We start from the raw sequence: 22449 nt of genomic DNA, 5'->3' as shown, positions 1-22449 counted from the left end.
CGCTCCGCGACCCCAGGGCCAGGGGAACGGGGATGGGAAGGGCAGGCGGCGGACAAACAGATCGGCGAGCCAATAGGAGCGCGGGTCCGTGGCCGCGACGGCCAATAGGAGAGGGGATCCTGGGGGGAGGCGGGGCCGGCGGGGCTGCGGCTGGATCCCGATCCCGGGCGGCGGCGGCGGGGACTCAGACCCCCGAGGGCGGGGGAGGAGGGAGGACCGGAAGCGGCCGTCCCGCAGTCGTCCCGCCCCCGCCCCGCCCCCACCCCTCCGGTGCGCGGCGTCCCCCCGGCCAGGGCCGGCGGCGGAGGCGGAGGCGGAGGCGGAGGAGGAGGCCGCGGCCGCGCGGGCCCGTTGGCGCCGGTGAGCAGGGGGAGCGGCCTCTCCCGAGGGAGGCTCCTCCCGGGGCGGCCCCCAGCCGGCTCCATCCTCCGGCCGCCCGCCCGCCCGCTCGCGTGCGGATCCCCTAGGGCTGCGCGCTCCGACGGCGGCGGCGGCGGCGGCGCCCGGCCTGCCCAGCCCGGCCGGTCCCCTCGGCCCGCGCCGCGCCCGCCGCCATGTCCTCCTCGTCGTCCTCCCCGGGCGAGCCCTACGAGGAGCGGGAGTACGAGAGCCAGGCCAAGCGCCTCAAGACGGAGGAGGGCGAGATCGACTACTCGGCCGAGGAAGGCGAGAGCCGGCGGGAGCCCGCGCCCCGCGGCGGGGGCGAGGGAGGCGGCCGCAGCTACTCTCAGCCGGTAACAAAGCGCTCCCCGGGCCCCGCGCCGCCGCCCGGCCCGGCCCGGCCCCAGAGGCGCGCAGGGGCGGGGGCCGCGGCCGGGCCTTTGTTGTGGCCGGGGCGGGGGCGGGGGGCTGGAAGGGCTCGGGGCTCGGGCCGGGGCCGGGGGCGTCCGGCCCGGCGGGTCCGCGGCGGGAGCGGGGAGCGATGCCAACGGCAGCCGGGCTGCACGCCAGCCTCTCGGCTTTCTCTGGGGCAGGAGCCGGTCCGTGCAAGAAGAAAGAAACAGAAAACGTTCTGCACAGAAGCGGTTATGTAGGACCGTGAGGGACTGTTTTGATATATGTCAGAATGAGATCTGTTTAATAAGGAAAACTTCATTTCTTCATTGCCTGTGGCTAGATCCGCCGTAATCATTTGCTTTGAAAACAAGCAGCAGTTTCTTAAATTTTGAATTATTCAACCTCGGACTAAAATATTTGACCCGCAGACTGGTTCCTTTTGTGACAAGTTATTATAATTTATCTGTTGTGATTTTTCATAATTATTAACAGTTCTGCTTAAAAAAATACATTTCCGTGGCCCGGCCTTCCACGGCATCCTCTCCTTTCTCCTAGTCCATTAAATGATGCACCTTCGCATTTACCTGTTGGAGGCATCACTGACCGCACCCTCCCGCCACCACCAGCCCTTCTTCACACCAGGAGCAGTGGTACTGTCCGCATTAAACAGAACTTGTATTTTGTGTGGCATTTTTCAAGTTAATTCAGTGGAGTATAGAAAGGGGGAGAGGAAACAGAAATCTTAAAGCCTTTGAATTTAATTAAATCTTTTGCAAGTTCTTTGTTTTCATAATCTTTTAAGTAGTCTTCAGGTACCCGTGTGTCTTTTAACGAGTGTTATTTAGATTTTGTTGAAGCCGAACGAGATCTTTGTGTTTGTGTGTGTGTGTGTACGCGCGCGCCTTAGCGAAGAAGATACCCTTAGTGAACTTGTCTTGTGGTTAAAAAACTTTAGCGAGTTTACTTTCAGAAACTTGTAAAAGAAGGGAAGGACCTATTTAATCATAAAGCAACATTTTAAATAAGGGTGAGTGTAAGTGTTTAATTATTTTACTGCCTATATATTTTTGAGGAGAGGGCAGACTGACATGTGGCTGTGGCAGAGCCACATTCAATTAAACACATTGCAACTCATTTTTCTCAGTACTGTATTTAAATCCCCCCCCATTTCAAAAAAGATGAGAATGAAACCACATCTGTACAGTAGAAAAATGTTAATAAAAATCTATTAGTATGATCTCTAATCTATTTTTTTAGAGTTATCTATTGCTTCATTATCTAGAATTATTTTAACTTCAGTTTAAAGGAAGTGTGTATGACACAATCTTGTACTTAAAGTGTTCAATATGGAGTAGAAAAATCTATGTAGTAAGTGCTTTAAATAAATATAAAAGGCTTTAATGGATAAGTATTGTTTCCTATGGAAATTCCTATGGAATTTACTAGTTTAAAAATTAGAAGGGGCAAGAATTAATATTTTTTTTGTTTGGTGATAATTGTTGTTGAAACAAAATATAACTCTTTAAGGAAGATTTAGTAGATTTTTGTATTACTGTGCAAAATGGACCATTCAGTAAATAGTGATGATAATGGTTGTAATATTACATTAAGGACAATTGTAGGATGTGAGAGATTAACTAGGACATTAGGGGTAGTATATGTTTCAATTTTATGATGTGTCTTCTAACACCTAGTCTGAATTGTCAAAGATTTTTGACTTGTTTAGTTTCCCTTGGCTGCCATTGACTGTTGATGCAAAAACTTGAATAGGATGGAGTTAAAATTTTTTTTTTTGTAAATTCTATTTTTGAGGCAAAAAAGCTTTCTTCATATTTGATTTTAAATTTTTATTTGTAAATTTAGATTTAAACAGTTTAAGACTGAAATATGACTTTAGATTTTTTGAATTTAGGAACTAGCCCCCAAACCAGGAGTCAGAGGAACTTTCCAACTTTTAAGGAAAGAAAAACAAAGAGAGGGGAAAAGAGAAGGGGACACCATGTTGTCATACTTTGTTGTTCCCAATGTCAGGGACTCAGGATCAACAGGGTGGTTTACAGAAGAACCTGAGATTTTTGGAAAAGACTCAGAGGAAGCACAAGAGAGCTGACCTTCTTGAGTTAGACATTGGGTGGGTAAATGTTGGCTATCCCCTTCTCTTTTTTATATCTTGTAGGTACAGGACCATAGCTCAATCTTGAGATGAAATGAATATGGTGAATGATGACTGACTAGTTAGGTTCTCATGATCTCTGAATCCAAAGATTAATGAATTGAGATTGCAAAATGAGCAGGAAAATGAAAAGCACTTAAACTGTAAGAAAGTGGTCTCAATAACAGCACGTGAAAACTTTACCGTAGCAGATCATTTGGGCATTCTGAATGGGTTGATGGGGTTTTCTCATAGAAATTTTCAAGGTTTTTGACTTTTGGTATGAAAGAGTTTAGAGTATAATTTTCCTTTTTTCTCCCATATTGGACAGTTAGTAAGCAGGAGGGTCACTATATTATCTATATATTTAATAGTTTATTGATGTTATTATAAACTTATTTAGTGTGAAAACGTGTTTATTTTTTATATATAGATGTATACATAAAAAAGAGAATAGACAAGATAAAGGTTCATAATTTCAAATACAGGAATATACCTTTGGTAGAATAGTTACTGCTTGAGTTCAGAGTGTCTGGTACACTTGAATAGGCCTAGATTGACAGACATTTATTGCTTGTTGAGATGGAAAAGCACCCCAAAATATCTGAATAGGTGTGGGATATTGATTTTAGTAGAGTTCATTTTGTTAACCCAGATCCTATTTTGGAAGTGCAAAACCACAGCATCCCTTAACAGTTATGTTCTGAGAATTCTCCTAGTCAAGGAGTAATTGTTCATCAGTGTGGCCTGATCTGATTGAGATTTGACAGCCTTAAGATTTGAATCAGCACCGCTATTCATGGCTGAGCTGTGTTATTATATGCCATTTGAAGAAACAGATAAAGGTGATAGCATAGTTTTGAATTTTAGGATATGACTGTCTTTAGTTATCAATATAGATTGTTTATTACTTTTTATGAAAAAAATATTCATTCTGAAGTGACTCTGATGTCTTGACTGCTTTCTCATCTTCTCTGCCCCGCGGGCCCCCCCCCCCACTTCTTAGTTTTTGTGCCGTTTGAGGTCAAATATGTCTAAAGTGCTAGCTAGGAAATTTAGGGCATGTCTTGTCATTGATCAGCTATACTGCTCTTTAAAATCAGCAGGCAGAGTAGCTCCTAATTCTCTAGTATTCATTCACTTTAATAAATATAAGCCCAGTGGCAAATATGTGGATTTGTTTTGCCTAGTTATGCTTATTTGTTACAAGAATTGTCTTTGTATTTGATTATTTGAAAGTGGAAAGAGAAGAACTAGCAGTAGTAGTACTAAAAGTTGAGAAAAGAAAAGATCTTTGAAACATTTTAGAAGCATAGAGGAGAATTGAAGAAAGTTCAGAAGGCAATAGAAGAAGAAAAGCTTTGAAAGTAACTTGTTATATGTAGGTACTTAAAAAAAAGAAAAGCTGTGCCAAGAGATCAACATTTTCTCGTACAATTATTTTTCTTTTTTATGGTAATGTTCTTTTTTATATGGAATGTTCACTTTTTGGTGTTCATTAAATCTGGAATAATTTTTTTTTCAAAACCCCCCCAATACAGGCTTACCTTCTCTAACTTTGTTCATTGGGACTAGAAAAACACCTTAGGGGAATTGTTTTGTGGGGAAAATGTTATAAAAGGTGATGACCCAGTGGTGTTATATCAGGGTTTTGTGAATTTGTATTTCTATTTAAGGGCATCTAGGTGGCACAGTGAGTAGAGCACTGGCCTTGGAGTCAGGATAACAGGAGTTCAAATCCAACTTCAGACACTTGATCCTTAACTAGCTTGTGTGATCTTGGACAAGTCACTTAACCCTGATAGCCTCACATCCAGGGCCATCTCCAGTCATTCTGATTCATATCTGATCATTGAATCCAGATGGCTCTGGAGGAGAAAGTGAGGCTGGTGACTTAGCATAGTGCCCCCACCCCCAATTGCTTGTCATGGTATGACCTCGCCTGATGTCATGGTCTTATTTGAGACTGAAAGACAAACGTCATTACTTCTATTTAGAGGAGGCAAAGTAAAAAATATACTCTTTGCTCTAAGGTAGTAGCAATCATCTTGTCGAGTCAGAATTTAAGTCCATGTTCTTTAGTTGTTTTACAGCTGGTAAGTCCTTAGTAGCAGACTGGATTGGGATAGAGAACAGAGGCCAGAAATATTGGTAATTGAATAGTCTTTGAACTGAGAAGTCTTAGAGGGTTGAAAAGGAAGAGTGAGGAAGTTTGGACTGGAGCTGACCTTAGAAACTATGGTTTCATTAATCCACATAAACCAAATCTGTCCTTAGTCATTAATACTTTTACCCCCCCCCCCCAGTTTCACTCCCCCCCAACCCTTCACCCTAGTTAACAAGCACTTCTTTTACTCCCCCCCCCCCCCCCTTTTAACAAACAGTTCTCCTTCCCATGCCTCTCCAGCAGGGGACAAAAAATGGGAAAGCAAAACCTTTTTGACAATGATTCAAAGTCAAGCAAAACAGATTCACTCGTTGGATATGTCAAAAAATGTATGTCTCCTTCTTTAGCCTGAATCCATTACTTCTCTCTTGGGAGGTAGATAGTATATGTCATTAACCTGCTGAATTATTGTAAAGACTTGTGGGTTTTTGTGGATGATATTGTGCTGATTTTATTAAGCACCAAACAGTAGAGTTTCCTTTTTGCATGACTGCCAAAAATCCACACAGGAAAAACAAATAGATGGAGAATGCCTAATGTCCAGACCATGATATTCAATTAGATGGGTGGGCCATTTGGGTAATGTGTCTTGGACAGGTATTGCAAATCAACAAAGAACTATGCAAAAAATTAAATACAAAGAGGATAATGGATTAGATTTATGTGAGAAATCATGGTGTAATTTCAGTGATTCTAACATCAAAATTCATTTTTCTTTTTTTTTCTGTCTGTGTGGGTGTATTAATGGCTTTTGGTTTGAGGACCTAAGATATACTATTTTAAAGTGATATTTAATATATATATGTACATTTTTTCCAATTAAATTATAACAATTTTTAATGTCTAATGGCCAGTAGATAGAGCATTGAACTTGGAATCAGGAACACTCATCTTGTTGAGTTCATTCTAGCCTCAGATACTTAGTAGATGTATGATCCTGGACAAGTCACTTAACCCTATTTGCCTCAGTTCCTCTTATGTAAAATAAGCTGGAAAAGGAAATCACAGACCACTCCAGTATCTTTTATGTGAAAATGCCAAATAAGGAGTCATGAAGAGTTGTCATGACTGAAACAAGTGAACAATAATTATTAAAATTTTGACTTCTCTCCCTCCCTTTCTTCTCTCTCCACTTCTTTTGTTTTTTTTTTTGTTTTTAATTTTTTTGCAAGGCAAATGGGGTTAAGTGGCTTACCCAAGGCCACACAGCTAGTTAATTATTAAGTGTCTGAGACAGGATTTGAACCTAGGTACTCCTGACTCCAAGGCCATCCACTGCGCCACCTAGCTGCCCCTCTCCACTTCTTGAAAAGGAAACTATATGCAAAACATTTCTGTATTAACTATGTTGTGGAAGAAAACACTGACCTGGGGGGGGGGGACCAAACCCAAGAAAAATAAAATTAAAAAAACTGCATTGGATTCCATCAGTTCTTTCTCTGGAGGTCAATAACAATTTTCATTCCAGGTCCTTTGTAATGGTCTTGATTCATTGTATTGGTGAAAATAACTAAATCATTGAGCAATATTGCTGTTACTACGTATAACATTTTCATGGTTCTGCTCATTTCATTTTGCATAAGTACATATAAATCTTCCCAGAACACATTATTCTAATGTCAATATTCTTTTGGTGATAATATATGGCTATGAGTCTTGGAAGAGTCACAATTTCTGAAAAATCATAACTATAGGTGACTCAGCAATAGAGAGAGATGCATGCTAGGTATAAGTAATAATAAAAATAATTGATACTTATGTAGTGCTTTAAGGTTGTTATCACATTATTGTACATATATCTCAGAAAATCCTGTTAAGTAGCTACTATAGTTTTTTTATGGATAAGGAACTTGATTGACAGTTGATTGACTGATCTGTAGTTAGTATCAGAGATGTGAAGTCTAGGTCTTTCTGACTTCACATTAAACTATTACATCATAGTTCTATAGCATATTGTTAGTGATTATTTGTGTTTTAGAAGTAATGTAAAAGATATCTAGGAAATGTATCTGAAAAGACTCCAGTATTTTTGAGTAGATTCCCCTATGGAGAATTTATGGGAAGATTCTGAAAATTACTGTAGATGAGATACTATGTGTGGATTATAATCAGTTCTGTGGGAATATGTCAGAGGAAGTTTTATACAGCAGGTGGTCGACTTCTGGAATTTGGTCCTTAAATAGGATTGTTAGAAGTGAAAAAATACTCTCCAAGTTGAGAGAAATGAAGAATAGACTCACAGCAGGTTGTTAAGGGAAGCTGAGATATTAGGAACTTCTTATTAGGAAGCTTCTTAACTTAGCAAGTTGATATTAGAGAGGATCCCATTCCCTCATACAAAAGCATTCTTACATTCATATGTCAGAAAATACTGGTTTGATGGATCATGGGCTTGACAGAAAATGGCATTTCTAGTATTCTTCTGTCAGCTTTTATTTAATCAACCTAGGTAAGTTGTCAACTTTCCCTTTTCTAGAAATAGTTTTTAATGGAATAACCATGGTCCTAGCTTATCCTATTAAACAAGAAATTCCAGATTAAAGATCAGGTTTTTGTTATACCTTTAATTGGTTCTGGAATCCATTTCTTTGTGAGAGGATTTATTTTGCTCTAAAATTATGTTTCCTATGGGATACTGAAAATTATAGTGTTAGTGTCACTAAAAATTTTCAGCAATAATATTTTAAGTATGACTTGGTCAGGTAATAGGAGATAGTAGACTAATTTTCTAAAATTAAATCTTCAGTTTTATTTTCAAATTATTTTGTAGTAAATTTTATTATATTTAAAATTTAAAGACTGCTTTTTTATACTTCTGCTATAATCTTATTTTTAAAAAACAACATCTTATTCTTTCAAGGATTAACATTGATAATATGAACTTTGTTTTAGCTGACTGGTTAAAATGGATTTGGATAAGGAACTGGAATTGGCTTATCTGTTTATGATACAAAGTAAGGAAAAATTGGGGACTTTTTATGTAAAAGTTTGTGATATCTGTTTTAGTTTTATTTGTCAAGATGTGGAAAATACTATTTTTTAAAACATAATGGCATTTAGAAGTAAGCTTCAGATATTAGGAAAGCAACTTGTTGAAAAATTTTTTCCCTCCGTGTGTATGTATAGAAATATTATTCACATATACCTTCATTTACATACATGCACTCTTATATTTATATATATATATATTATATATACACATATATTCACATGTGTATGTTTTGTTTGGTGTTTTCAGTTCTGTTCGACTCTTTGGGACCCCCATTTGGGCTTGTTTTTTTTTCTTTTGCAAAGATACTGGAATGGTTGCCATTTCCTTTTGCATATATATAAGTATATTTCTATATATATGTTATATTTATGTATGTATGTATGAATAATGCACACAGGCAATATTAGCTTGTGTTAATTCTTGCCCATGTCCTCCCCTAAATCCTTCATAGGGGATTTCCATCTTATGTTGGAGTTATTTCATATACATTCCTTGAATATGTCTTTTATACTTCTTACACATAACCCATTCTAGGTAACATACTATATACAACTTTGTGGTAGAAGAGGTAGCATGCTAGACTTGGTATCAGGGTATACTCCATGCTTTGTATTATGAAGCTCTGCATTTGTAAAATATTTTGACCCTTTGTATTTGATTTCAAACATGTAGAGTTTGTTGTGCTTATAATGAGTATATTATTAATGTTCTTAGTCAAAAATTCTCATTTATACATTCGATTTCTACTTTGTGTATAGCAAGGTTTAGACAAATTGTAGTGAGAAAAGATGGGTATGACTTAAGGTTTTGTAATAAATAACTTCTCTTTTTAATTATAAGAGCTATTAATCAGCATGAAGTTAAGAAAGTCTAAGAAAAAAAACACCAATTATTTAGAAAAGACTTGAGTTTTAAAGTCTATAATTTAAAATTTTATAAAATGTTGCCTTGACTGACTTTTTAAGGATTTGAAGTAGTTGATTCAGTTAAAATTTGATATAATTTTTATTCTGGATCTTTCCTCTTCTTTTGGCACAGGAGGCTATTGATTCTCTTAAAATAACTATATAGAGATTTAATTTTGCCAAATTGAGTTGAAAGGTTAGTAGATTGTGGAGTCATAGATTTAGAAAAAGAGACTGTTCTTGCCTTTCAATTGTTCAGTTGTATTCAACTCTTTGTAACCTCATTTGGGGTTTTTCTTGGCAATGGTTTTGCCATTGACTCTAGTTTAGAGCTAGAAACAACAGTGGTTGGAAGTTGAAAGTCCAGTTATTCTGGACTTAAGGAAAAAAAGAAAAACAAACTTAATAACAAGTAGAGCTATTCAAGAGTTTGAGATAGGAGGTAGGTTCATTGGTGGAAGTATAGACTACATGAATTATTTATTGGGATTTTATGGAGAGCATTCTGGAACAGGTGTGGATTAGGATAGATGATCTCTAAGGTTCTGTGGTTTAATTTAGATTCTGTGATAATAATAAAAGTTCAAGTGCCCTTTGCTGTTTCTATCCTCAAATAATTAAAAAAATAAAACTACAGAAGCTGGGTGGGGGGAGATTTCTCTCCCATGTTCTCAGATTCTTAGATGTCACTTTTTAGATAGACCCCATTAAAAAAAATTTTATAGAAGTTTTTAAAAAAAACCCAACTCAAAATGTAATTTCTCAGACTTTCCTCTTATTAGACCTATCTTTTATAAGAAATAAACATTTATAGTCAAACAAAAATTTGCGTGTTGTCTTATGTTCAAAAATAATATGAATCACTGTCCTCATCTAGTCAACCCACAGTACCAAAAGGTAGGACGTGACCTCCAATTACTATTATTTTTAATTTAATGGTTATTCACTGTAAGGGTTCTGAATGTCACTCAGTATTTTCCTTTACATTATTGTGGTCATCTTGTAAGTTATTCTCTTGGTTCTGCTTACTTTACCCTTTATTACTTCATTCCTCTTCCCAAATGTCTTGGAATTTTTGATCTCTTTTTTTTAAAGGTTCAATAATATTCTATTATATTCATATATCATCATAATTTATTTAGTCATTCCCCAAGTGATGAGCATTCACATTGTTTCCAATTTTTTCCCCACCTCCAAAAAGTGCTGCTATAAATGTTTTTGTGAACTTGGTTTTTTTCTGTTTTCTTTAACCTTTTTGCAGTTTATGCCATGTTGTTGAGTCAAAGGATGCATGTAGTTAATGACTTTGGGGGTATAATTTTTTTTTTTTTTTTTAGGTTTTTGCAAGGCAAATGGGGTTAAGTAGCTTGCCCAAGGCCACAGAGCTAGGTAATTATTAAGTGTCTGAGACCGGATTTGAACCCAGGTACTCCTGACTCCAAGGCTGGTGCTTTATCCACTATGCCACCTAGCCGCCCCTGGGAGTATAATTCTAAATAGTTTTCCAGAATGTTTGGACAGATAATATTTCTCCAACAGTGCATTCACATACTTGTCCTCCAACAGCTCCTCCATTGGTTGTTTGCCATTTTTTTCTCCACTTCTCCAGCTTATAGGCACGAAATGAAATTTCATAGTTGTTTTAATTTGTATTTTTCTTGTTAATAATGATTTAAATGGTTTCTTTCTTGTTGTTTTCCATACAGAAAGCTGGCTTCTAAGCCAGGTTGATCGGGAATCAAATTCTACTTATGAAATATACTGTGACCCTAGGCAAAGCACTTAACCTTGTAATGCTGGAGAGTACTTTCAAAGTAGTATTGAGAAGATGCCGACTATGTTGAAAGAGGGAGTATTCCTCACTTAAGAGTTCCCTTTACCAGTGAAATACCCATTCCTATCTCTTCATGTGGTTATGATGATTTATAATTAATTCTTTTTAGAAAGATTTTATTTGAGTTTTACAATTTTTCCTCCATTCTTGCTTCCCTCCCCCCCACCCCCCATAGAAGGCATTCTGTTAGTCCTTACATTGTTTTCATGTTATACATTGATCTAAGTTGAATGTGATGACAGAGAAAGCATATCCTTAAGGAAGAAAAATAAAGTATGAGATAGTAAAATTACATAATAAGATAATGGTTTTTTGTTTTTCTGCTTTGAAGGTAATAGTCTTTGGTCTTTGTTCAAAGTCTATAATTCTTTCTCTGGATACAGATGGTATTCTCTATTGCAGATATCTCAGTATTGTCTCTGGTTGTTGCACTGGTGGAATGAGCAAGTCCATCAAGGTTGATCATCACCCCCATGTTGCTGTTAGGGTGTACAGCGTTTTTCTGGTTCTGCTCATCTCACTCAGCATCAATTCATGCAAATCCCTCCAGGCTTCCCTGAATTCCTATCCCTCCTGGTTTCTAATAGTAAAATAGTGTTCCATGACATACATATACCAGTTTGTTAAACCATTCCCCAATTGAAGGGCATTCACTTGATTTCCAATTTTTTGCCACCACAAACAGGGCTGCTATAAATATTTTTGTACAAGTGATGTTTTTACCCTTTTTCATCATCTCTTCAGGGTATAGACCCAGTAGTGGTATTGCTGGATCAAAGAGTATGCACATATAATTGTTTTATAAATTTTATATTTTTATAAAAGTCTTCTTAAAAATTGATTGTTCATATCTTTAACCACTTTTCTATTGGGAAATGACTTGTTCTTAAATATTTCAACGAATTTCCTAGATAGCTTAGGTAAATAGACCTTTATCAGAGATATTTACTATAGGAATTGTTTACCCAGTAACTTCTTTTTTAATTCCACTAGTCCACACTAGTTCAGATCCATTTAATTTGGAACTTTTATTATTATTAATCACAGAATCTAAGTTAAACCATAGAGATCATCTATCCTAATCCGTACCTGTTCAGAATGCTCTCCATAAAATCCCAATAAATATTCATGTAGTCTATACTTCCACCAATGAATTTAGTATCTCCTATCTCAAACTGTTGAATATGTCTACTTGTTATGAAGTTTGTTTTTCTTTTTGAATGATTTTGTTTGTATAAAATCTTTTCAATTTAATCATCTGTGATTGCTCTTACTCTTTGTTTAGTTATGAATTCTTTCTCCACCCATAGTTGTAAAGGATATCTTTTTCCATTCCTCTCTTACTGTTGTTGACATGTACTAATTTTTAATAGCATGACCTTTTAAATTAGATCATAAATCCATTTGGAACTTGTTGAGGTCTCTGCTGTAAGAAATTAATTTTTACCATTTCTATCATAATTGTTTTCCCTTTTCCCTATCAGTTCTTTTGAAATGAGAAGTCTTTACCTCAAATTGGAGAAAAGTAACGGACATAGAGGTTTATCAGACACTAGACAATCTTCATTTATTTATTTATGTATGTATGTATTTATTTTAGGTTCCTTTCTTTCTTTTTTTTTTTTTGGAAGGCAATGGGATTAAGTGGCTTGCCCAAGGCCACACAGCTAGGTAATTATTAAGTGTCTGAGGCCAGATTTGAACTCAGGTACTCCTGACTCCAGGGCCGGTGCTTTATCCACTATGCCACCTAGCTGCCCCCAGACACTAGACAATTAATTAATTAATTAATTAAACTTCTGGGTCTTGCTTACCTTATTTATTCCACTGATCACTTTTCATATTTTTAACTGGTTCCAAAAATATTGATGGTTATTGTTTGATTGTAATAATACTAGACTTTTTATTCTTTCAAAAAATTATTCTACCTTAAATCATTTGACCATTTGCTTCTTGGTTAAATTTCGATTTCATTTTTGTTTAGTCTTTTTTTTTTTTGCAAGGCAAATGGGGTTAAGTGGCTTGCCCAAGGCCACATAGCTGGGTAATTATAAGTGTTTGAGACTGGATTTGAACCCAGGTACTCCTGACTCCAGGGCCGGGGCTTTATGCCCTGCGCCACCTAGCTACCCCTATTTTGTTTAGTCTTATGAAAGCTTTTTTTTTTTAAGATTTTTGCAAGGCAAATAGAATTAAAGTGACTTGCCCAAGGCCACACAGCTAGGTAATTATTAATTGTCTGGGCTGGGATTTGAACTCAGGTACTCCTGACTCCAGGGCTGGTGCTCTATCCATTGCGCCACCTAACTGCCCCATGCCTCTACTTTCTCTCTTCTTAACTCCTTGAAATCTGACTTTCCAACTTGTCATTCCACCTGAACTGCTCTCTAGAGTTACTAATAATCTTAGTTGTCACAACCATTGGTCTTATCTCAATACTCATTCTCCTTGATTTCTGCAGCCTTTGACACAATTCATCACTCTCTCCTTGATGTTTTTTTCTCTCTAAGTTTTTGGGGTATCATTCTCTCCTGGTTCTCCTCATATATCTGACTGTTCATCTTTGTGTCTTTTGCTATATATTCCTCCATTCAGAACACACTCTCTTAACTATACATGCCCCTTGGGAGTTGTGTCTTGGATGCTCCTCTCTTCTTCTATACTAACTACTTCACTTGGTGATTTTATCAACTCTCATGAATTTAATTGCCATCTCTATGTTGATGATTTTCAAATCTACCTTTCCTGCTCCAACTCTGCTAATCTATCCAGTAGAAATCTTAAACTCAATATATTCAAAATCTCCAGTACCTCAGACTTATGACCTAGGAATCATCCTGGATTCATCTCTCTCAGCCCCCTCCCCCAATCCAAACTGTTGTATCATTTCTCATCTCTGGTTCTCTCCACACTAGTTCAGATCCTCATCACCCTAACTATCCCTGTGTTATTGCCATGTCAACTGAGAGATCAGCTTGTTCCAAGTATTTCCCTTCTTTCTTCCCATCCTAGATTCAGCTAGTAAAGTGATTTTCCTAAAAGGCAGTTTGGATCATGTCAACCATTCCGCCAGTGGCTTTCTAATGCCTCTATTTAGCATTCAAAGCTCTTGAATACTACCTCCTACTTTTCCAGTTTTTTTTATTAACATCTCTCTCCTCCTCCCCTCTAGTTCTGGGGGGGGGGGGGGCGTCTCCTTTCTGTCCTCTTAGATCCAGTGACACTGACCTCCCAGCCTTCCATTCTTCAGCTCTGGGCATTTTCTTTGATTTCTTCTGTGCCTGGAATGCTTTTTCTCCTCCATTCCAATTGCCGACCCTCCCTAGATTCCTTTAAGTCCCAACAGGAAGCCTTCCCAACCCTCCTAATTCCTATGTCTTCTCTTGTTAACTATCTCCTTTTTATCCTGTCTGTAGCTTGCTTTGGGTAGACTTGTTTTTGAATTTTTTCTCCCCATTAGATTGTCAACTCCTTGGGAACAGGGACTGTCTTTTGTTTCTTTTTGTATTTCCAGCACTTAGTAATAACTTGATAGAGGTTTATGGTAGCCCCCCCCAAAAAAAAATGGAAACAAAGTCAACTGAAGAGTGGATAAACTACAACAGAGAAATGTCAAGATTTATTATTGTATCATAAGGAATATAAGAAAATCAGAAAAACACTAAAAGATTTGTAGTAACTATTTCAGAGTGAAGCAAAATTTGGTATACATGCAAATATATATGACTGCAATAACAAATGAAGACACTAAATAGTCAAATTGATTTGTTTATTGATTGATCGATTCCTTAGTCTTTGCTAGAGTGGTTATACAAGACAGCAAAACTCCCTTCCTATCTCCTCCTAAAAGTTATTTCCTCTCCACTGAGAGGGGGGGAAAGTGGGCTTTATTATTAAATGTTCTCTTAAACTAGTTTAGTTAATTGCAATTACTCAATTTGACTATTTAGTGTTTTCATTTGTTTTGCAGTCATATATATGTATATAGATTTCCCAAGTTTTGCTTCACTCTGTAATAGTTAATATAAATCTTTTAATGTTTTTCTGAAATTTTTATATTGCTTATGATACAATAATAATACTTGACATTTCTCTGTTGTAATTTATCCACTCTTTAGTTGACTTCGTTTTCAAAAAAAAATTTTTTTTGCTACCTTAAAACTCTATTAAGTCACTACTTAGTTTTCTGATGTATCTTCCTATAAAACCCCTGCCAGCTGCCTTCTAAAGGATGTTTTTTTTGGATCACACCTGCTGGTTGAGGCTCTTCTTGCTCCCCTCCTCCCCAATTATCTTGTATTACGTTGTTTATATTTAGCCACAACGCTTGACATATAATCAGTGTCTAATAAATGCTTACCGGCTTGTACTCCAGTGTGCGTGTGCTTCCTTCATAGAACATCACAGAACAGTCAGTTAATAAAACACTTGGCTTGTTAGTCTCATTTCTTTAACTAGACAGTAAATTCTTAGTATGATCAGGTCTGGTTAAAAAAAAATTTCAGTTCCAAATTTTCTCTTTTTCTAGCCCCACCCCCCCGCCCCCATTGAGAAAGCTTGAAATACATTACCCATTATACATGTGAAGTTAAAATGTGACCATGTTTTTATATTCCTTATGTAGGCTCATACTGCCAACAGTCCTAAGTTCATAGGATTAATTAAATAACATTAGTTTATTAATGCAGTCAGGCATCTGATTTGGAGTGAGGGTAGATGGCTGGATGGTATGTGACACTTGGCCTGAGTGAGGTACAGTTTGTAAATTGACACTCACTCACTAACCAACCCAAATCACTAAACTCAGTTGAGTGGATTCATTCTGGGGCATGGTCTACAAATTTGAATCTAGAGTATGATGTTCTGAGTGAGGAAAAGGAGACAGTAGAACAGAGATAGCAAAATACCTATAGAAGATGATTAAAATGAATATTTTACTATTTATACTTCTCTTGTCCTAGAGGTCAAAGGGCTTGGAGTACAGTTTAGTGATTTTTAAAAAAAGTAATTCCTAATTGTTTTCCAAAACAGTTGAAACAATTTATAACTTTACCAACACTTCAGTGTTCTTGTCTTTCCATAACCATGCCTGTATTGATTATTAATATTTAATCATCTTTGCCAGTTTGTTTGCTATGAACTGAAACTTCAGTTGTTGTAATTTGCATTTTTATTAGTTATTTAATGTGGTCATTGATAGTTGACAATTGTTTTTTCATAGTCTGTTACTGTTCAATCACTGGGGAAGGAGATGTTGGGATTATATTTGTATCTATTCCATATTATTTATGAATATAGCACATATCATTCTATTATATAAGACTTATCAATTTATTAACAATGATTAATAAGTAAAAATAAGGCAATAATATTGAAATGTGAGCCTAAGATTTCTTGATTCTACTTAAATCTATTCTCTTTCCTTGCATATCACCCTAATTCAAACTTTTATTAACAATTTCTCGGATTATTATAAACTTTGAATTGATCCCTTCCTCCACTTTCTCACTTCTCTAGTACATTCTTCACACACCTGCTATAAAGTGATTGATATTTCTAACACATATATCTGAATATGCCATTTCCTTGCTAGATTTTGGAGGTCTACTGATTGTTGCATCTAAGATAAAATATTCAGTTTGGCATTTAGAACCTTTCATAATCTGCCTTTAGCCTATATTTTTAGTCTTATTACTCATTATTTTTCCCACAGTCTAATCCAGCAATACTGGTTTCAGTACTGTAACATTATATTTCCCATTTTCCTTGTGTTTGCACAGATTGTCTCCTTTCTCAAATGAAATGTTCTATATGAAGCCTTTTCTGATGCGCTTCCTAGTATTTACCTTGAAAATACCTTGTATTTACTTTGTGTGTATTTTGTTTTTTATTTATATTTCCTCTGAAAGAATTTATGATTTGGAGGACAAGGGCTGTTTATTTGTGTTTTTCTAATGCTTGACATATTCAGTGGGATATTTTTTGCTTCTAGTTCTTTTCTACTCAGTTTCACAGACCTATGTTATTTTTTTTTAAACCAGTTCCAGGTAGTTTTTAAAGACTACTAATTTATAATATGTTGAGATTTTGGGGTATCAAGAATTTTTTTAAGGGCCAAATGAATGGGAAAGATCAGGTTCTGCATCAGTTCAGAGGTGGATCACTGAGTATTGGGGTGATTAATAACAGGGATTATGCAGAAGGTAAAGATGGGACCATAAAAAAGCCAAAAGAAAAGAAATGGGTGTTTCATCTAAGGGAGAGTATGTGTGAGCTAAGGAAAGGGATGCAGATGTGTGGTTGACTAGAACAGAAGATTTGTATAATGGAGTATTTGGAGACACAGTTAGCAGATTTTATCTTTCTGAGTATCATCATTTTTTTTTACACTCTCCCTCATGGATTCCATTAGAATTGTCTTAAAAACATTTTTCATAAATGAGATGTGGTATGTGATACATGTATATGGAAAGAATACTGGGTTTAGAATCAAAGGACATGGGTCCAAAAACGACTGTGTATTGTTGGTTAAGCCTTTTTTTTTTTTAAACCTATATGAAGCTTAATTTCCCAATCTGTAGAATGACCAGTTGGGGGAGATTGCTCCTAGGGTTCTTTCCAGTTTTAATATCTATAATTTATTTTACATTCAGTATTTTTGAAACTCCTTATTTATATTTAGTTTGTGTTCAAAAGATCCATAATATCTCCAAAAGATCCATAATATCTCTTTTAGGAGAAGGATATATTTTCAAAGAGGAATCAGCCAAAGAGAATTTAGAAGGCTGCATTCTATGGTTTTAAGAGAATTGGACTGAGAGTAAAAGCCTAGTCCTATGCTGCAAATTTGTGTAGCCTCTGTCAAATCATTTATCCTATAAATGCTTAACTCCTTCCCATTTCCTTCTTTCCCTTCTAGATCTTAATTTCCTTATCTATAAAATGAGAAGGTTGAACTAGATAATATTTTTTTAAAATTTATAGCTTAAAGATTTTATGATTCCTTCCCATTGACTAGCATGTTTGAGTATTTAATACTCATCAGGAAAGATATTAATGTTTAATTATAGACTGTCATGCAAATTGGTCCCTAAGTGAGCTATTCCCAAATTGTAATGGGACCAGATTAGTCCCTAGTTAATTGATTGATGATAATGATAAATCCATTATTACCATAGGAGAAAAACAACTGAAAGTATGTCATCATCTTGAGTGGTAAAATATTAGTTAGTGCTGTCTAGGATAAAAATGGGATTTTTGATATTAAAGGTTATATGCATTTAGAATTTGGGTTTTGAGGGGCAGCTAGGTGGTGAAGTAGATAGAGTTCAGACCTTGGAGTCAGGATGACTTGAGTTCTAATGTAGCCACTGACAATTAAATAATTATCTAGTTGTGTGACTTTGGGCAAGTTGCTTAACCTCATTACCTTGCAAAAACAAAAACAAAAGAAAGAATTGGGGTTTTGAAGGAAATAGAATGAAGTTAAGATATTGAGATGTAGTATCCACGGTCAAAATGTCCTTATGTCAAGATATATGCTTGAAGTAGTAGTATCTGTGATTCTCTGTAGGCAGAGTTGAATTCTGAAGTAATTTTGTTTCGCTTTAACATTGAGATGGAATCTTATTATTTGAGAACTTTTGAAAAACTCAGTGTTTAACTGAATAATTTATTTACTCTTAAGTAGTTTTACTAATTCTTTAATTGGGAGTATGATTTAAGTTTTTAAAAGCAAAATTAAATTTACAAAAGCATAGTATTTAAACTTTTAAAGATATAATCAGAAGTTTTTCTCTTGCTAGGAGGCAGGTGGAAGTCATCATAAAGTTTCTGTTTCTCCTGTTGTTCATGTTCGAGGACTGTGTGAATCAGTTGTGGAAGCAGACCTTGTGGAGGCTCTTGAAAAATTTGGAACAATATGGTATGTACAATTGATAATAACAATAAATTAGTTGGAATATTGGTGCTATAAACATATTAGATGGTAAATTTGAGTGTAGCTTAGTTTTAGAATCCTTTAAACCAGTGCTTGTAGGGTTTTGTGTATACATTTTGTTTTCCTTTTCTCTGAAACTTATGTAAGTATATATATTACATATGAAACATATGCAAGCTTAGATTTAGAGCTGGAAGGGATGTGAAAGGCCAAAGAATTATGAGATCTTAAAGTTGAAGGGACCTCAGAGACCATCCTAGCCTCACTTTTAACTAAACAAGAATCCCCTGTATCGAATATCCTTGAAATAGTCATCCAACCTTTTCTTGAAGACCTCCAATGGGAACTACTAGTGGAAAGAGAATCAAACCAGGACAGGCCATTTACTCTTCATCAGCTTTCACTATTAGAAAGTCTTTTCTTAAATGGAGATTAAATTTGCATCTTTACAATTTCCACCTCTTATTCCTAGTTCCTAGTTTTGGGGCAAAGGAAAACTGAACTTTGGAAAAGATGTTTGTGTTTTTAAAAATCCACTAAAAACTGAAGTTCAAGTTTTGTTTCTAGTGCCTTTACTACTTCTGCATACTTTACCTCTTCAGCCTTTTTTTCCCTCTTTTCACGTGCTTTACATTTGCTTCTCCCTTAATGAAAAAATAGAAAAGAAAAACAAAGCCTTATAACAAGTTGGTATGATCAAGCAAAACAAATTCCCTCACAGGCCACGTAAAAGTGTATTGTCTCCTTCTGTAACTTGAGGCCAACATCTCTTGTCAGGAGGTGTGGGTAGTAGCATTCTTCATGTCAGTACTTAGGTTATTATTGATTAGCATTCTGAAGTCTTTCAAAATTATTTCGAATACTTTGTAAATTGTTCTTGGCTGCTCACCTCATTCTGTATTAATTCATGCATCATCTCAGTTTCTATGAAACTGTTCCTTTTATAATTTCTTATTGCATAATAGTATTTGTTCTGTAACATTCATAGAATAGAATTTGTTTAGTTTTTCCCCATTTGATAAACACCCTTTATTTCTAGTTCTTTATCATCACAAATAAAGCTGCTACAAATATTTTTGTATATATGAGTTCTTTCTTTGATGTCTTTGGGGGTCCTAGTAGTGGGTATTGTTGGTTCAAAGAATAAGTACAATTTAGTAACTTTTTGGAGTGCTAATTCCAAATGGCTTTCCAGAATAATTGTATCAATTCATAGCTCCATGAGTAGTTTATTGATGTGCCTGTTTTCTTGTAGTAACACCAGCATTTGTAATTTTTTAGGTCTGTAATTTTTTACATCTTTTTTTTAAAATTTCATAATAAATTAGACTCAGTATTCTATCTAACCTATCAAGACTTTTTTTAATTTTGACTGATTAAAATTTGTTGATTATTTTTGCCAACTTGCCACCTGCAAACATAATAAGCATGTCATTTATGCCTTTATTCAAAGTCACTGATAGAAATATAAAACAGTATAGGACCAAACATAACATTTCTAGGGTGTTCCATCGGAAATTACTACTAAATTGACATTAATCCATTTATGATGATACTTTGAGACTAGTCATTGAACCAGTTCTCAATCCATTTAATTGTACTATCATATGGCTCACATTTTCATCTTTCCATAAGAATGGTCACAAAAAATTTTTCAAGTGAATTGTTAAAATCTAAACTTAAAGTTTAAATCTAAACTAAAGTTGTAATTTATAGATTCTATTTTTCCCATTTTTTGAAAATTGGGGCATTTGTCCTTTTTTTATTCCTTCTATTTCTCTCTAGTCCTGCATAATCTTTCAAATATCACTGACAATGGCTTCAATAATTACATTTAGCAATTTTTTTAGTATCCCTGTATTATTCATTTGGAAAATCATCCTGCCTAGTTTTCTCCTTTTATAGCTGAACAGTCTGAAATACAGAGATGTCACATGACTTGCCCAGCCATGCAGCTAATAAGTTGTAGAGCTCATTAGGAATTTATATAGATTTTTATGTATTTTAGAAATTGTCATGGGTTTTAAAAAAAATTTGACATGTAAGGATTATTTGGTAGTTAAGGTATAAAGAATTAGATTTGTAAGAGCTTAGATGATGATTTCAAGGATATGATAATATTTGTTTGTGCCCAGGGCAGCACAGATTTACAGATCATGAGAGTTGAGGAGCCAATGAACTGGGAAAGGCAAGTGGATACCTTAGTTGCTATCAAGTCTAAGTAAAGTGAGTCCCGGGGAAATTAAGTGACTCATTCAAGGTTACTGATTAGATAAAACTAGTTTTCAGTCCTATGTTCCCTAACTTTCCCTGAGTCCCTATTGTAATAGAAAAGAGTGTAGATAGGGAACTGTAATCATTTTTTAGTCCTGGCTTTGTAACTTAGTAGTCATATAACCCTGGGCAAAACATTTAACCTCATTGACTCTTATTTTCATTATTTTTAGAATGGGAACAATAATATTTTTTACTACTTCACAGGATTGTTTTGAGGAAAGTGTTTGTGAATGATAAAGTGCTTTTTATAGATCAGTGAATCTTTGCCAAAACATTTGCCTCCTATGTCTCAGGTTCTTAGTCTGTAAAATGAGATTAGATTAGGTGTCTTCTAGAGGTCCCCTTTTCCTCTGAATCTATGTACCTGTAAACTATATTCCAAAGCTATGTATTACATTTTTTTAATATCTATTTGTCACTATTCTTAATATGATCAATTGCAAGTTGAGTTAGTTAGATTATTTTTTGACAAAGCCAGTATTTTCTAGTTTATAGGCATCTGGGATGTAAACAAATTGAAAATAATATTTGATTTTTATAATAGTCCATAATGATTCACACAACACTTTATGTATACATTTTTATTTGATTCTGATGACAGTCTGGTCACATGGCTGCTATTCTTATCCCTTTTTGCAGATAGGAGATAAGAGCTCAGAAAAGAAGGTAAGGAACTTGTCTAAGTTCATAAAACTTGGATTGTCTTTAGTACAATTCAAACTTTCTGCTTCTGTGTCTCATTCATTCCTCTTTTTACATTGCTCTTCATAAAATGGCAGGTTCAGTAGAAAAATTTCAACATACTTTGTGCTTTTCTTGCTTTGAGATTTCTGGGAAGTAACTGCATCCAGAGTATGTCGATGTGATTAATAATAGCTAATGAATGCTCTGAACATTTCTTGTAGTAATAGGTTCCTCTTTTAAGGAAGTGTGACACAATAGAATTAGCTTGAGCCTTTTATTATACAATAGTAGCACCTTATGAAAATTGAATACTTTAAAAAGTGTTGTTCCCTTCTCTGCCTCTTCTCCAAAGACTTTTATGGTTCTTTCTCAGCAGTGGTGGTTTAAGTTGAAACCAAAGAAAGCCGAGGGCAGTTTTCTTATATTTGGAATAAGTTCCAGGAGGTTCATGTCAGTTTAGATCTTTTGGAATTTAGATAAAGTATAGCTTAGGGAGGTAGAATTATTCTGGTTGAAATAGCCACCTGGGGTTGTTTTTGAGGAGGCTCTCTAGATCAAAGCAGATTTCTAGTTATAGCAGACTTGAATGAAACATCCTTCCTAGAATCTTGGCAAGGACAATTTCCTTTTTATCAGTTCTTGCCCTGGCATTAATAAAATCTTTTTTCAATTCAAACCTTGGTGTTGGCATTGAACTAACTGGGAATCAGTTGGCCAGTGTG

General features: G+C 36.0%; 1 protein-coding gene across 1 annotated transcript in view; it reads left to right on the top strand.

Annotated features, from left to right (window-relative positions):
* Nucleotides 1-486: 486 nt before the first annotated feature.
* Nucleotides 487-22449, top strand: part of HNRNPLL (heterogeneous nuclear ribonucleoprotein L like) — a 49323-nt gene continuing 27360 nt past the window's right edge. Inside the window, exons 1-2 of the mRNA XM_074204087.1 lie at nt 487-734; nt 18633-18751. Coding sequence (XP_074060188.1) covers nt 555-734; nt 18633-18751 — 299 coding nt within the window. The 5' untranslated portion in view covers nt 487-554. The remainder of the gene's footprint in view (nt 735-18632; nt 18752-22449) is intronic.

This window comes from Macrotis lagotis, chromosome 1 (genome assembly GCF_037893015.1).
Source record: "Macrotis lagotis isolate mMagLag1 chromosome 1, bilby.v1.9.chrom.fasta, whole genome shotgun sequence".
Lineage (NCBI taxonomy): Eukaryota > Metazoa > Chordata > Mammalia > Peramelemorphia > Peramelidae > Macrotis > Macrotis lagotis.
The sequence above is the reverse complement of the archived record's forward strand: the minus strand, read 5'-3'. Positions and strand labels throughout refer to the sequence as shown.